At 42.0% G+C, this 14,142-nt stretch overlaps 1 protein-coding gene across 2 annotated transcripts in view; it reads right to left on the bottom strand.

The window, feature by feature from the left end:
• RTN1 (reticulon 1) overlaps positions 1–14,142 on the bottom strand; it is a 246,710-nt gene that overhangs the window by 127,910 nt on the left and 104,658 nt on the right. The window contains exon 2 of one of the 2 annotated variants that reach the window (XM_007466035.1): positions 9,029–9,802. In XM_007466035.1, the coding sequence (XP_007466097.1) occupies positions 9,029–9,802 (774 nt within the window). The remainder of the gene's footprint in view (positions 1–9,028; positions 9,803–14,142) is intronic. The other variant, XM_007466036.1, reaches the window with a different exon arrangement.

Genomic DNA, 14,142 nt, shown 5'->3' with positions numbered 1-14,142 from the left:
CACCACCAGGGAAGCCCCACTGTCATTCTTTTTCATCTCTTCACCTCCTCTTGAGAAGAACAAAACCCAGGAGTCAACCCCTGTCTACTGGGTGAGTGCCTGCCTTCTGTCTGATGTTTATCCAGATGGCCCCCAAACCTCACCAGCAATCTTACTGATACTTCTACCTTAGTTGAAATTACCTGGGATTGCCATGACAACAATTTTCAGGAGCTTGGTTCTCCCCTTTCCCATGCAGCAGGGCCTTATTTCAGAATATTCTAGACAGTGATTTCTGGCCCTTTTGTAAGCAAGAACCACTTGTCATTTCTCCAAAGCTTTGAGGTCACTGGGAAGGATATAGGAGGGGTAAGAGGTAGACTACCTATGGCTAAGTAATCTGTCAATTTAGGACTGTGGGAGAACCCCAATGGATAAAACATTTTAGATTTGTCTAATTCTCTATAAAGCTGAATTGATTTTATCCTTTATCCATGTATCATTCATTCATCTGTTATTTATTGAGAACCTACTATGTGTCATCACTCTTATAGGCACTTGGGATGTATTAGTGAATGAAACAGGAAACAAAATCTCTGCTTATATTCTAGTGGGAGGAGAACACAATACACAAACAATACATGTAATAAATAATTAAAGTATATAGTATGTTAGAAGATGTTAAATGCTATGGAAATAAAAAAGTGGAGTAGGGTAATGGGATCAGGAGGGCTGTGACAGGGTAGGGATGAGTTTGCAATTTTAAATAGGGTAGTCAAGGTAGGCCTTACTGAGAAGGAAACCGATATTCAACACCTGAGAAGGTGAGTGAGCGATTCATGAAGATATCCAGAGGAAGAGCATGCCAAGCAGAGGGAACAGATAGTACAAAGGCCTGGAGGTGGGAGCCGCAATGATTTATAGATATCACAAGGAGGCAGTTATGTCTGGGGCAAAGTGAATAAGGGCAAGAATAATAGGAAAAGAGGTCAAATGCATTCAGGGAAGGGGGGTCATCATGTAGGATCTCATCAGGCTTTTATTTTGAGAGAAATGAGAAGCCATTGGAGGGTTTTGAGCAGAGAAGTGACATGATCTATGCTGTTGTTTTTTTTAATAACTTAAAACAACAACATCCTCATTATCTTGCACACAATTTATGTGTAAAACGATTTACTGCATGATCCCAAACTCTATTTTTATAGAAGTTAGTTCCGTAATAAGTCGTGCACATAGTTCTTTGATATGATTACAAGCAGCATAGAAGTATAAAAGCTACATTAATTCTCACTGGTAGGCCAGACGGAGGAGGAAGAAGATAGGGAGTAGAAGCTAGTGTGAATGGAGGAACAGCCTGTACTTCCAGAGCACTATCAGTAGCTACATCGTCACAGCTCCACTTGTCAAGCATCTGCTGGGATAGAGGCACTTCACATATGGGGCTTCGAGTCTACTGGCAGTAGGTTAAGTGACTTATCCAAGGTCACTGTACTGGTTTTTCTATCTTTGCCCCCTTGGACTTATTCCCATCTTTCTCTGCCCTGTTCTCTGTTCTGAGAGGCTGACCTACATAGAAGGCATTACCTGGAATTGCTTCCCCTCTAGTTTCTGGTTGTTTTCAGCCAACAGGAATCATAGGAGGAGGGGGTGGAGAGAAATGTTAGGGTATTTATAGCTGTTGCTGCTTCTGAAGCTCCAGGTCTTGGCAGGCTTTGGGAACGCTGTTCCCTCCCCTTCCTCCTGTGGGCCCAGGGGTGCTAATAGATCCCTAATATTGCCAGTCCTTGAGTGCTTTACCATCTTTTGTTTGCTCTCTTAACTGTCTTTACACATTTGTAAATAGCTACCTCTTTAAACCCTCTTCAGTTACAACCTTTGAGTGTGTCACTTTGTTTCCTCACAGGACCCTGAATGATATAGCCATGTGGCTAGAAATGACTCGGCTTAAATTTGAACTCAAGTCTTTATGTTCCATGTGTTTCTCACTATATCATGCTACATCTGTTCAAAAAGGGGGTGGGGGTCTCAGATAGGGCAAATTGTATTTTGGAGAATGAGACGAAGAGGAAAAGTGAGCTGCATAACCACATACAAAAGAATGAAGCTGGACCCCTACACCTCATGTCATATGTAAAAATTAAGTGCACATGGATCCAACCTAAATATACGAGCTAAAACCAGAAACTCCAGAAGAAAACACAGAAACGAATCTCCATGACCCTGGATTATTCAGTGGTTTCTTAGACATGACACCAAAAACATAAACGACAAAATAAAAATACACAACTTGGAATGCATCCAAATTAAACACTTCTGTGCTTTAGAGGACAACATCAAGAACGTAGAAGGACAATCCACAGAATGGGAGAAAATTTTACAAATCATGTATCTTATAAGAGACTTGTATCTAGAATGTTAAAAATTATTACAACTCAGTTATAAAAAGACAAATAACCCAGTTAAAAAATAGGCAAAGGGCTTGAATAGACATTTCTCCAAAGAATATTTACAAGTGACAAAAAAGCATATGAAAATATGCTCAACATCATAATTCACCAGAGAAGTGCAAATCAAAGTGTTATCACTTCACACTCACTAGGATTGCTAGAATACAAAGTCAGAGAGTAACAAGTGGTGGGAAGGATGTGGAGAAATAGAAACTCTCATCCACTGTTGGTGGGAATAAAAAATGGTATAGTTGCTTTGGAAAACAGTCTGGCAGTTCAACTATTTAGAGTTACCATATGATACAGAAATTCCACTCATAAGTAGAGAACTGAAAACCTATGTCCATACAAAAACTTGTACACAGTGTTCAAACAACATTATCCATAACTGTCAAAAAAGCAAAACAACCCAATATCCATTAATTAATGAATGGATAAGTAAAATGTGGTATATCCATACACTGGAATATTATTTGGCCATAAAAAGGAATGAAATACTGATACATGCTACAACATGGCTAAACCCTGAAAACAGTATGCTAAGTGAAATAAGCCAGTCACAAAAGACCATGTACGACTGGAAAGTTAAGCAGACCCCTGATCACAGAAAGGCCTGGAAGCTAGTTTAAAAGTCAATATTTTATCAGAAAGGCACTAGTGGGTCCTAGAAGGGTTAGGATGAACTTAGGAAAGAAAGAAAAAAAGGAGGATGACCAATTAAGAGGATACTGCAATAGTCAAGGGGAGGAATTATGACAACCTAATGAGTTGTAGTGGTCATAGGGATGGAAAAGAAAGGATAATTCAAGAGACACTGAAGAAAGAGAAAGCATAGACTCGGGGTCTGCTTCATGTGGTAAGTGAGAAAGAAATGGGGGGGTGTCAAAGATCACTCAGAAACAGTGAGCCTGGGTGAGTAGAATGAATAGGAATTCCATACTCAGAAACATGGAAGTCAGAACAGTGAGCTGTTTTGATGGGCCAGGGGAAGAAAGTTCTCATCCTGGATATTTCATCCCTTTCCATAACACACATCCTTCCAATTTCTCATGCTGGCAGCCTCTGTCTAACCATACAGACTGCCAGGACTGACCAAACTCCTACTTGTACAACATTCCTAGGAGACCACGAAGCAGGCAGGCAGGCTCTTGGGCTAAGAGGACCACAGGCGACCCTGCAGGGTAGCCTGCCTCGTGTGCAAACCGGCCTGATGCTGCATCATTCAGGAGACAGGGTGGTGCCCACTCATTCTGCACAACCGGGTGCCCCTGAGTGGCTCTGTATGTGTATGTGATGATTTCATTAACATCTGTCTCTTCACCCTCCCCCACTCTCCCTGACCCCAGACTGAAAGCATCATGAGGGCAAAGGGCAGCCAAGGTGTTTGTTCACTATCATATCCCCAGCACCTAGTGCAATGTCTGGCACATAGGAGGTATGCAACAAACAGAGCTCATGTGACGACTACCTCAGATCTTTAGAACAGTGGTTCTTCATCAGGTGTATGGCTCAAAACTGCCCTCAGAAATTCTGACTTAGTAGAAGTAAGTCTGAATGGGGCCCAGGCATCTGCATTTTGTAACTCTAAGGGTGATTCTAAAGATCACCTCCAGTTAGGGATGGCAGATTTAGCAAATAAGAATACAGGATACCCAGTTAAATAGGAATCTCTGATAAACAATGAAGTTTTTTAGTATAAGTATGTCCCATGAAATATTGGTATTTTTATCCGGTAACCCTACCTCTAGCTGAAAACCACTGTGTTAGAGCATTCAGAAAAGAAGGCTCAAGGATATTGCTTTATTTACTCAAGAGTAAGGATGGTATCAGACAGCTGTGGGGTGGGAGGAAAGGGCCTGATAAGTTTCATCTTGGGTAAGTAAAAGTACTACTTTAAAAAAAATTATCTTTATTATGCGTGAAAGGGGACTCAGTGTGTAGTGTAGACATTGCCCTCCATTCTTAAAGTGAAGTAAAAGTTTAACAAAGTGCTAGGAGGAATCAGGAGAAAATTTAAAACAAAACAGAGGTTTTCCTACCCTTGTTAAAAACTTATGGGCCTCTAGCTAAGACACTAGTTATGTGCCAGGTCTGACACAGCAAAGCTAGAAACAGTCGTTGAAAATAATTAAATAGAATATAGAAACTGAAAAGGTTAGAACCACCCCACATGGGGAGATGTGTTTGCTGCTGATGATAATTATGAATGATATAATTCAGATTGATAAAATGGAAGGTGAACATGGGCCAGTCTACCAAGTCGCAGATGCCAGTGAACAACCATGAACGATGCTGCCATTCAGGCCTCCCCTTTGCTCCCAGCTCATTCTCCACTCATCTTCCAGAAGGACCTTTTTTTTTTTTTTTTTCCTTGCGTTATGCGGGCCTCTCACTGTTGTGGCCTCTCCCATTTGCGGAGCACAGGCTCCGGACGCGCAGGCTCAGCGGCCATGGCTCACGGGCCCAGCCGCTCCGCGGCATGTGGGATCCTCCCGAAACGGGGCACGAACCCGCGTCTCCTGCATCGGCAGGCGGACTCTCAAGCACTGCGCCACCAGGGAAGCCCCAGAAGGACCTTTTGAAAACACAAATCTGATGTTGCAGCTCTTCCCTTCCTTCTCCCCACTGCAGTCACACTGACCTTCTAGCTGCTCCTGGAACACACAGGACATTCCCAGCTCCGGGCCTCTGCACTGGCTGTCTCCTCAGCCTGGTATTTCTTCCTCAGATGTCTATATGGCTTGCTCTCTCACCCCATTCAGGTCTCTGCTGAAAACCATCAGCAGGGAAATGTGTTTCCTCATGGCCACGCCATCACCCTCTTACATTCTATCTTGCTTTATTTCTCTTCGTAACCATTATAACCACCTGATATTACATTATTATTTATTTGTATGTAAGTCTTCTCAATTAGAACACAAACTCCATGCATGCAGGAACCTTGTTATGTTTCACCACTGTATCCCCAGCAGTGATGCAGCAATACCTGGTATGGAGTAAGTGGTCAATACATATTTGTTAAGTGAAAGGATGAATGAATGAATGGCATCACTTCCCAGATTAAAACCCTCCAATGCTTTCCCATTGCATCTGGAACAAAATTCAAATTCTTTATCCTCGCATGTGAAGCCCTGAATGATCGGGGCCCTGTCTAGCTCTCCAATTCTGTTCTATGCCATACTCCTCCCTTGCTCCTTTCGACCATCTTTCAGTTCCCAAATAATACAGCCCTGGGGTCTATGTATTAGTTGTCCTCTGCACCTGGGGCCCCTCTTAACCCCTCTCTGAATTGTGGGCTTCTTCTCATTCAAATCTCAGATCACATGTCACCTCAGAGAGGCCATCCTTGACCCTCTCACACCCAACATTCTATCACTCTTCACAGTATTCACACCCCATGAAATTACACTATTTATTTATGTGCTTCCTTTTATTGACTTCTCCCACTAGCAAGTAAGCTCCATGAGGGCAGGGACTTTACACATCTTGTTCACTGTTCTCTGGTGCCCAGCACATGTCTGACACATTGAAGTCACTCAATAAGTATTTCTGAATAAAAGAATAAATTTTCAAAATGGGTAGGAGAATCACAGACCTCATCAATGCAAGGAAACAGCAACAGTACTTTTCAGTGTTTAAACTGATTTACTTTTTATTGCTTATTTCTTTTTAAGGGACACTGGTGTGGTTTTATGATGGCCTCTTGATTATCGTCCTTTCTCAGGATAACACCTCAAAGAACATCCATGACCACCATAATATCCTTCTAGGTGTTTGTGTCGGAAACAACATGCTGCCGATGGGCCAGTGGTCTGATGCATCAGGGCACTTACTGTATTTTCCTAAAATACTTCACTTGTATTCATGACTGATCTTTGCTTAGAAGAAACTTTCAATATTTAACCTGTAAGAATTTTTACCTCCGTATCTCATGGTATATTATTTAATATGATGAAAATAATTAAGTATGTTGGAGAAAGTTACAAAATGTAATAATCTATTGGAATTGAAGAAAGTATATTAGACTCCTTGCTTAAGCTTTAGGGTCTGCGGCTAAAACTGTCCTAAATTAGATCTTCTTCTGATTCATAATTCACATAATTAGGATTATTCCCCACCCAGAGTCAGTTGATAATTTCTTATTTATTAAACAATGAAAAACTGAATTCCTTTTCTTTAGGATGCTTTCCTTTTCCTCAGTTTCTATGTAGGTTTATATGTAATTCTTTGTTTGTCTTACCTGTCAGCACAGGAAATGGCAGAGTGAATCAAGACCCAACAGATGTAATAAAGCCCAAATCCTCCAGTGTCTATGGGCACAGTGTCACATGGTACCAGGGGCTCACAAGCTGGGGAGGGGGTTAGGGTAACCTCTTGGGATAAAAAAGACAAGGAGAAAAGCCTCAATGACAAACCGAGTCCTCCTATCGCTCCTATTAATTTTATTCTTACGCGTTCTCATATGACTCAGGTGTTATGGTGTGAGATGTGTGTGGAGAGAGGAGGTGAACATGGGAGATAATTGTGTAATGGGACAGGGGACTTTCTCTTTCTGGAATAAACCTTACTTAGAATGTTTATTTGAAACAACTGCAGAGAAAACCACTGCCCTAATCCCTTGCTGTCAAATGGCCACCAACAGATCATAAAACTCCAAGATCATGAGAGCCAAATCCGACTTTATCGTCTCTTGAAGATGCTCCCAAACCCCAGTGAGTCGTGACTACTGAAGAAAAAATAATTCCCTCCTAATTAACGAATCCTGTATCAAGTCTTTACCATCAGCTTTGTAAACTGTAATTTTCTCATGAGGCATGTGTCATATAATAAATGGACCAAAACGTATGGGGTCATTTCACTCTTCCTGAAGACTGGCTGAAGTTCTTCTGTACTGACCACCAGACAACCCTGGAGCTCTGTAAACACAGCTTATAATGCAGTTTATATCTTCAGAGTGTCAGTATCTTTATGTCATGGGATAATCAAAGGGTTTTACATGCATTGCCAGAAAAACCACAAGGAGGCTTTGAGACTAGGATATGTCCCTACCTCCTGCTGTCAGTTGGGATAAGTCACGCTGGAGTGTGACTATTTCCCTGGTCATCTGTCCCACTGGAAGGCAGGGACTGCTTTTTGTTTGCTTTTCAACTCCAGCATCACCAGTGCCTATTTGAGTGCCTGACCAAAAGAAAAGTGTGTGTTGAGTGAATGAATGAATTTGAAAATCAGGAACTTGGTGCAGTGAGTTTACAGCTGAATGAGTCTGAGGTAAGGCTGGGGAGGGGAGGAATTGATGCTAAAATCTTTAGGGAAATAAGACAGGAGGGACTTCCATTAAATCCTCTCTGTTCTAACACTTGGACTTACTGCATCATCGGGATTTAGAGCAGTCACTCCTAATTGTAAGGGTTTAGATCTGTTTTAAGAGTTCAGTAGAAGCTCTTTTACCTGAGGTGCTGAAAATTGCTTTTTTTTTTAACTTTTTATTTTAGATTGGAGTGTAGTTAGCAGTGTTGTGTTAGTTTCAGGTGTACAGCAAAGTGATTCAGTTATATATATACCTATATCTATTCTTTTGAAAATTGCTTTTTGTAAATCAAAAAGGTTTGTAAATTTCTTTTGGGTGGGGTCAGAATTCCAGCCACTGGAGGCAGGGGATGATTCAAGAACCTCATTATCCTCTTCATCCTGATGCCTCATGAGCGTTTGAGAGCAATGGAGATACAAAAGCTCCACTTCTACTACCCAGGATGGTGGCACAGGGTGGGACTGGGAAGCTCTAGCTACCACTCTGGCCTTTCATTAGGGTATGGGAGGTCCCCTTTGTGTTTGAGAGGGGTTTCGATGTGGTTTAACAACACCCTGCCTTGAGTCAGAGTAGAAGGCTCAGGTTGAAAAAATCATAGGCTAGTGAATTCTGAACTTTTATTATTCTAACCAAATAGGATCTTTAGTTTAAAAAATAAAATTGGATGCAGAACTTCAATAAACTAAAAAGATGAAAATGATGTGCTGAGATTGAAGGGAGAGGGAGCTAGCAGAGCTCCAGGGTTGTCTGGTGGTCAGTACAGAAGAACTTCGGCCAGTACCCTTTGTTTAGGTTTCCTGTCACTGCCCATTCCCCCCACCCCCTCCAACAAAAAAAAGACTCTAACCTCTACCCTACCCCCCTTCATTGTTCAGACTTGGAGTTGGGGCCAGGAATGTTAAATGCTCTGTCCAAGGTGGCCCACCTGGTCTGGGAAGAACAGTCAAGGTACTCTCCACGATGCCCAGAGGTCAGGGAGGAAAGCTAACCTAGAAGCTGGCAGCATCTCCTTCTCTGAAGAGTAAAGCCACAGGAGGATTTTAATGTTCCCAGTGTGTCATCTTTACCTCTCCCCTCAAATGAAGAAAGAAATATTTTACAAAGCAAATCTGACAGGACTCTAAAAAATCCCAGATGTCAACCTTTGCATAATGGGCACAAGACTGAAAAAGTTATATGTTAATTAAATCAGTTAAATTGAGATTTAAGTATTTTGAATGCAAATCTTCACTCCTTAATGTTCAGATTTCCATATGCTGGGTTTTCCCAAGGGAGGGAACACCCGTTGCCTTACCTGTTCCAGAAGACGGAGGAGTGACAGATCCTGGGCTGTCATCTTCAGGCTCTGAGACGGTGACTGTGGGGACTGTGTCAGGACTTGGTTTCAGGCAGATATCTTGCTCCTCGGGGGTCTTCTCTGGAGTAGCAGTTTCAACAGAAGGCTCGATCTCAGTCAGCGTGATTTTGACAGGGGCAGTGATCAGAGGAGCACTGTGCTGTGCTTCAGAGATATCGTCTACATATGGTTCAAACGTTGATTCTTCAAATAAATGGTCCTTGAGGATTTTTCCCTCCACAGGAGATGGTTTCTCTGCTTCACGGGCCTCTTCGGATTTTGCTGAGATGTCAGTGTCCTTATTCTTGAAGTCCAAGTCTTTCTCTTCCAACTTGGGGTGACGTTGCTCCTGATATTTCACCTCCTCTGGCCTAGTTATATCAATATATTTATAGGCTTCTGCTTTCATCTGGTCCAGGGGGTCTGCTAAGATCTTGTTCACTTCAGTGGACTCTGCAGGAGTCATTTCTATTCCAGAATCAGAACTAAATAAGCCACGAGGCTCCGTCCCAGGCACATCTGGTAAGGAGGGTCCGGGGGTACGCAACTCCTCAGGGCTCTCTGAAGAGGTGATGTGGCTGTTTTCTTTCTGAAGAATTCCAGTGAAATATGTAGAATCCTCCTGAGGTGGGTAACAGATGTCAGAAATCAGAGATGTGTAACACACTCCTTCCCCATCTTTTGCTGCTGTTGAAAAGGTATGATCCATGGCCCTGGAAACACCTGCTGCACCTGTGAATCAAAACGGCAGAAGACAGTGAGGGGGCGCCTGGCACCAGTTCTCTCTCCAGCCTAACCCACCACCCACCCTGGCCCGTGCAGACACAGCATCCTTTCTCCTCAAGACCTCAGAGTTCCTTCGACAACTCTCCTGTTGCTTTGCCTTGTCTCCCTGATAGCCCCAAGCACTGGTATTTTTCTGGCAGCAGACCACATAACCTGCCACATCCAGAGATGTTGGGGACAGACCCCAGACGACTAGAAAGTTGATTCTCAACATCTGATACTTCAATATACAGTGACTGATTCTTACTTGGTATTATTCAACAGAAGCCTTCTTTATATCTAAAGTATTAATGACTCTTTAAACAGAGGTGGGAATATAGGCAAATTCAGGTGTGTAAATACAACAACAGGATAGTCCACTAGGGAGAATGGTTGCTCTTGGAGACTCAACAAGCTGGGAGAAGGCTCAAGAGCCCTCTCTGGTCCAGCCCTTTCATTCAGGGACTCCTGCCCTACCTGGATTGATGCCATCCCTTCTCTTGCTAAAGGTTCTCAGAGAAAGAACTCCCAGTTTTCTGGTGGCCTCATCCCAAAGTGGTATCACCTTAATGGAGTGCTTCATTCTTTCTTCAGTTTTCCCCTCATTTTGTTTTTCTTTTCAATTCCCCACCACTACCCACCCTTTGCCTTCCAATGATATTCAAAATGACCCACTGGGAATTTCTTGGTGGGTTTCTAAGAGCAAAGTAAGTTTCCAAGTTTGCGTCTATAGAATGCTTTCACCAGGCCTTCATTATATTCATAAATGAGCCAAAAAATTCATTAATAGCAAGCAGAAGAAGGAAACCCTTTATTATTTTTCTGTGCTGTAAAATGCTGCCAGAGGGGAAGAAAACTAACATTTGTTGAGGCTGTATCATGTGCTAAGCAGCAGGATTTTACCTAATTCTTTAAAACTAATTATTTAAATTAAGCCCCACACTCTCAAGAGATCACACATACACACACATTCAGCCCTTAAGACACACTCAAAGAATATTCCAGATTAGGGCACCAACTCATAAAAGTAACAAAGGTAGTAACAGTAACATAATAATATTAATAGCTAATATTTGAATCTTGCTATGTGTCAGAGTACCAAGCTTTTTATTGACTCATTTAATCATCAAAGCAATCCTAGAAGATAGGTACTATAATTAGCTTCATTCAACAGATGAGGAAACTGAGGAACAGAAGGGCTGAATGACAGACACACCAAAGATCGCACAGGCAGGAAGTGGCAGAGTCAGGATTCAGACCCAAGCAGTCTAGAAGTCAGAAAACCTTGCCTAGTGCCCTTTGTACCTCCTTAAATCAGTCTGTGAAGTTTTTTTTTTTTTAAGTAATTTTGAATCAGTTTTATTACAAATAAACTTGGCTATTTTCTTTTCCTAGCTTTCTCCCTGGTTACATGAGCCACTGTTAGCCTAAGGGGAATGGAAAAGCACAGAGCCTCTTCACTTCTAGCACTCTTCTGCCTCAGCACCATTGCAGGAGCTGCTTTCTTTCCTAGGAATTCTCTTCATCCAGATACCTGCATTTTACCTGCATACCTAATCCACTCACCACCAAGTCTTCCTCAAATGTCACCTTCTTAAGGAAGGCAACCCTGACCACTCTATCTCAAACTACAACTCACCCTACACTCCCAAGAAACTCTGTCCCTTCCTACTTTTCTCTACTTTTTCTTTTTCCTGTAGCACTTATCTCCTTCTAGTATACCATATAATTAACTTATTTATTCATTACTTATTTAATGATTGCCTCCCCCCCACTTGCTACGTATGTTCCATGAGGGCAGGAATCTTTGACTATTTTGTTCATTAATGTAGCTCAAAACCTAGAACAGGGCCAGGCACATGGTAGGTACTCAATAAATATTTGCAAAATTAAAGAAGGTAATTTTGAAGTTTAGAATAAAGCATAAATAACACAATGTGTGAGAAGACAGGTTGGAACATACCCCTAAATTGCTAGTGACATTCACTTTATTCAGCAAGTAGCCTAATTTTGTGAGCAACAGGCCAGTTTAAATCTGGACATTTCAGCTAGTCTTCTAGTTATACTTCCTTTGTATATGGCAGCCCTGCTTTTCAAGTTAGACAAAAACAAAAACAAACTCAATAACAAAAGGAATAGTAGTAATGATGGGTCTTATTGCCTACCATACATAGACCACCAAAGAAAAACTATTCAGTTTAAATCCATGTGTGCACACACACCATTATCCTAAAGGATATTTAAAGCTTCTTTCGTTATATGGGCCTAGCCTACATGTAGACCTCACTGGAGGCAGGGAAATCAATGCAGAGATACTTCACTACAGACATTTGGATCCTGGGATTCTCTACCACAATTACCTGGAACCACTTCCACATGTTAATAAGTAATGGTTCACCAGAAAGTAAGGAGGGGTTTGCCACTGGATATAAATAGTCTGGGGGGTGGGGGAGGGGATGCTCTCCCGGGGAAGACACAGTAGATAGTTTCCAGGGCTGTGTCACAGTCATTATCATTCAACTTTCAGTCAATGCTTCTATTGCAGGGGCCACCACAGGACTCCTGACCCTTATAGCCCTGCAGCCCACTGTCTCCTGCCACCAGTTATCACACTAAACACAACTGTCACCTATTCAGCAACTGGCCCCAGGGCCCTGCCTTGCCTCACTGGATAATCCTTAAACTCTGCAGCCTAGCATTTGAGAGACATGAATGATGTGAATGCCAGCTGGCCACAGCCCTGTCTCCACTACTCCTCTCACTACCCTCTACTCCAGGCATAGAAAGCCCTTCACAATGTCACACTCACTCTATCAGCCTTTCTAGCCCTTTCACTCTCCAATTCAAACTCTCAGCTCTGGTTAATAAAAACTACCCATCACTTCTCCAAAACTTAATCCTTACAATCTCCACATCCAAATCTCCACCTTTAACCTCAAGCCATTAAAGAAAAACAGCTTTAAATGCTACCCACTCCAAGATGAATTTGCTGACCACACCTGTCAAGACCTGACCCCTTCCTATTTTTCTCCCTCCCCTATCCTGTAGCGCTTAATTATATTGCTTGTGTCACATGCATGACACACGACTTCTATATGTCTTCTATATGTCACCTCCTGCCAACCTGTCAGTTCCTGGAGTCTGAGGCTCATGTCTTGCACACTATATTGTACATAGTAGGCACCCAATACAAAATGAATAAATGAATGAATGGACCAATCAATCAATGAGTAGGCATTCTATGCAGAACAAACTAATTGATGCAAGTTACAAAGAGGATGTTTTTAATCTATTATGTGAAAGAACTATCCAGAATTCAAGTTATCCAACAATGGGATGGAGCTGAGTCTCAGGAACAAGACTGTTATGATCCCAGTGGGCAGGCAGAGAGAGAGAGGCCCAGAATCTGTCTAGGCAGGAACCAGCATTTGGTAGAAAGCTGGATGGGACAACAGCAGAAGTCTCTTCCAACTCTCTATGATTTTTATACCAATTGGCTGCCACCATAGTGGGACACAGCTTCCTTTACTTCTTCTTTGCCTGTACAATGGAATCAATATAATTTTCCCTGAGGTGATGCCACAGAGCTTGCCAGATATATGGTAATAAGTGAGGGAATAGACTCTAGATTACATCTGTATTACTTGAGAGACTATAAATAGAATCAGTTATTGGGAAGAACTCCCACCCCTGAAATCCTCATCTTACTAGCTTTGTCTTGCTCAGAAAAACCAGCATAAAATTGGAAGGACTCCTTTGTCACACTCTACAAATACTACCAAGTAGAGGAAGAGGAACAAAGCCATTTGTGTAAATCACACATTTTAAATGGGACCATGTAAGAACCCTCATAAAAGCAACAAATAATCTAAATACTCTAAATGTGGTCATGTCCCACTTCTTAAATTGAGCTAAATATCCTGAAAGATTCTCAAGGTTCGAAGTTATTGAATTTGAAAATGTGTACACATTACATAGGGCCTGTTAGATACAACTCTTGAAAATATGAAGTCCTTGTAGACAGTAAATTATATGAGAGCAGAGTCCTGTGAGATCACTGGAAATGGGAAGCAGAACTGAGCCTCAAGGCTCAGGAAAGCCAATTAATCCTTGTCAGCACTTCCTGCAGAGCTGGCAGCTATGGGGACTGAGGCAGACAGCATAAGCCAGTTGCCTCAGGCAGGAACCAATATTGTTACATTGTTAGATACAAATCCACTAAATAAAAGGGCTTTCCTTGTCTAGACTAGAAATTACTACTTTCTTTATATAAGCAAGGATTCCTGGGAACATCTGATTTCCTCATT

The sequence above is a fragment of the Lipotes vexillifer genome, unplaced genomic scaffold, assembly GCF_000442215.2.
Source record: "Lipotes vexillifer unplaced genomic scaffold, Lipotes_vexillifer_v1.1 scaffold25, whole genome shotgun sequence".
In the NCBI taxonomy this organism is placed as follows: domain Eukaryota; kingdom Metazoa; phylum Chordata; class Mammalia; order Artiodactyla; family Lipotidae; genus Lipotes; species Lipotes vexillifer.
This window is presented reverse-complemented; position numbering and strand designations above follow the sequence as displayed.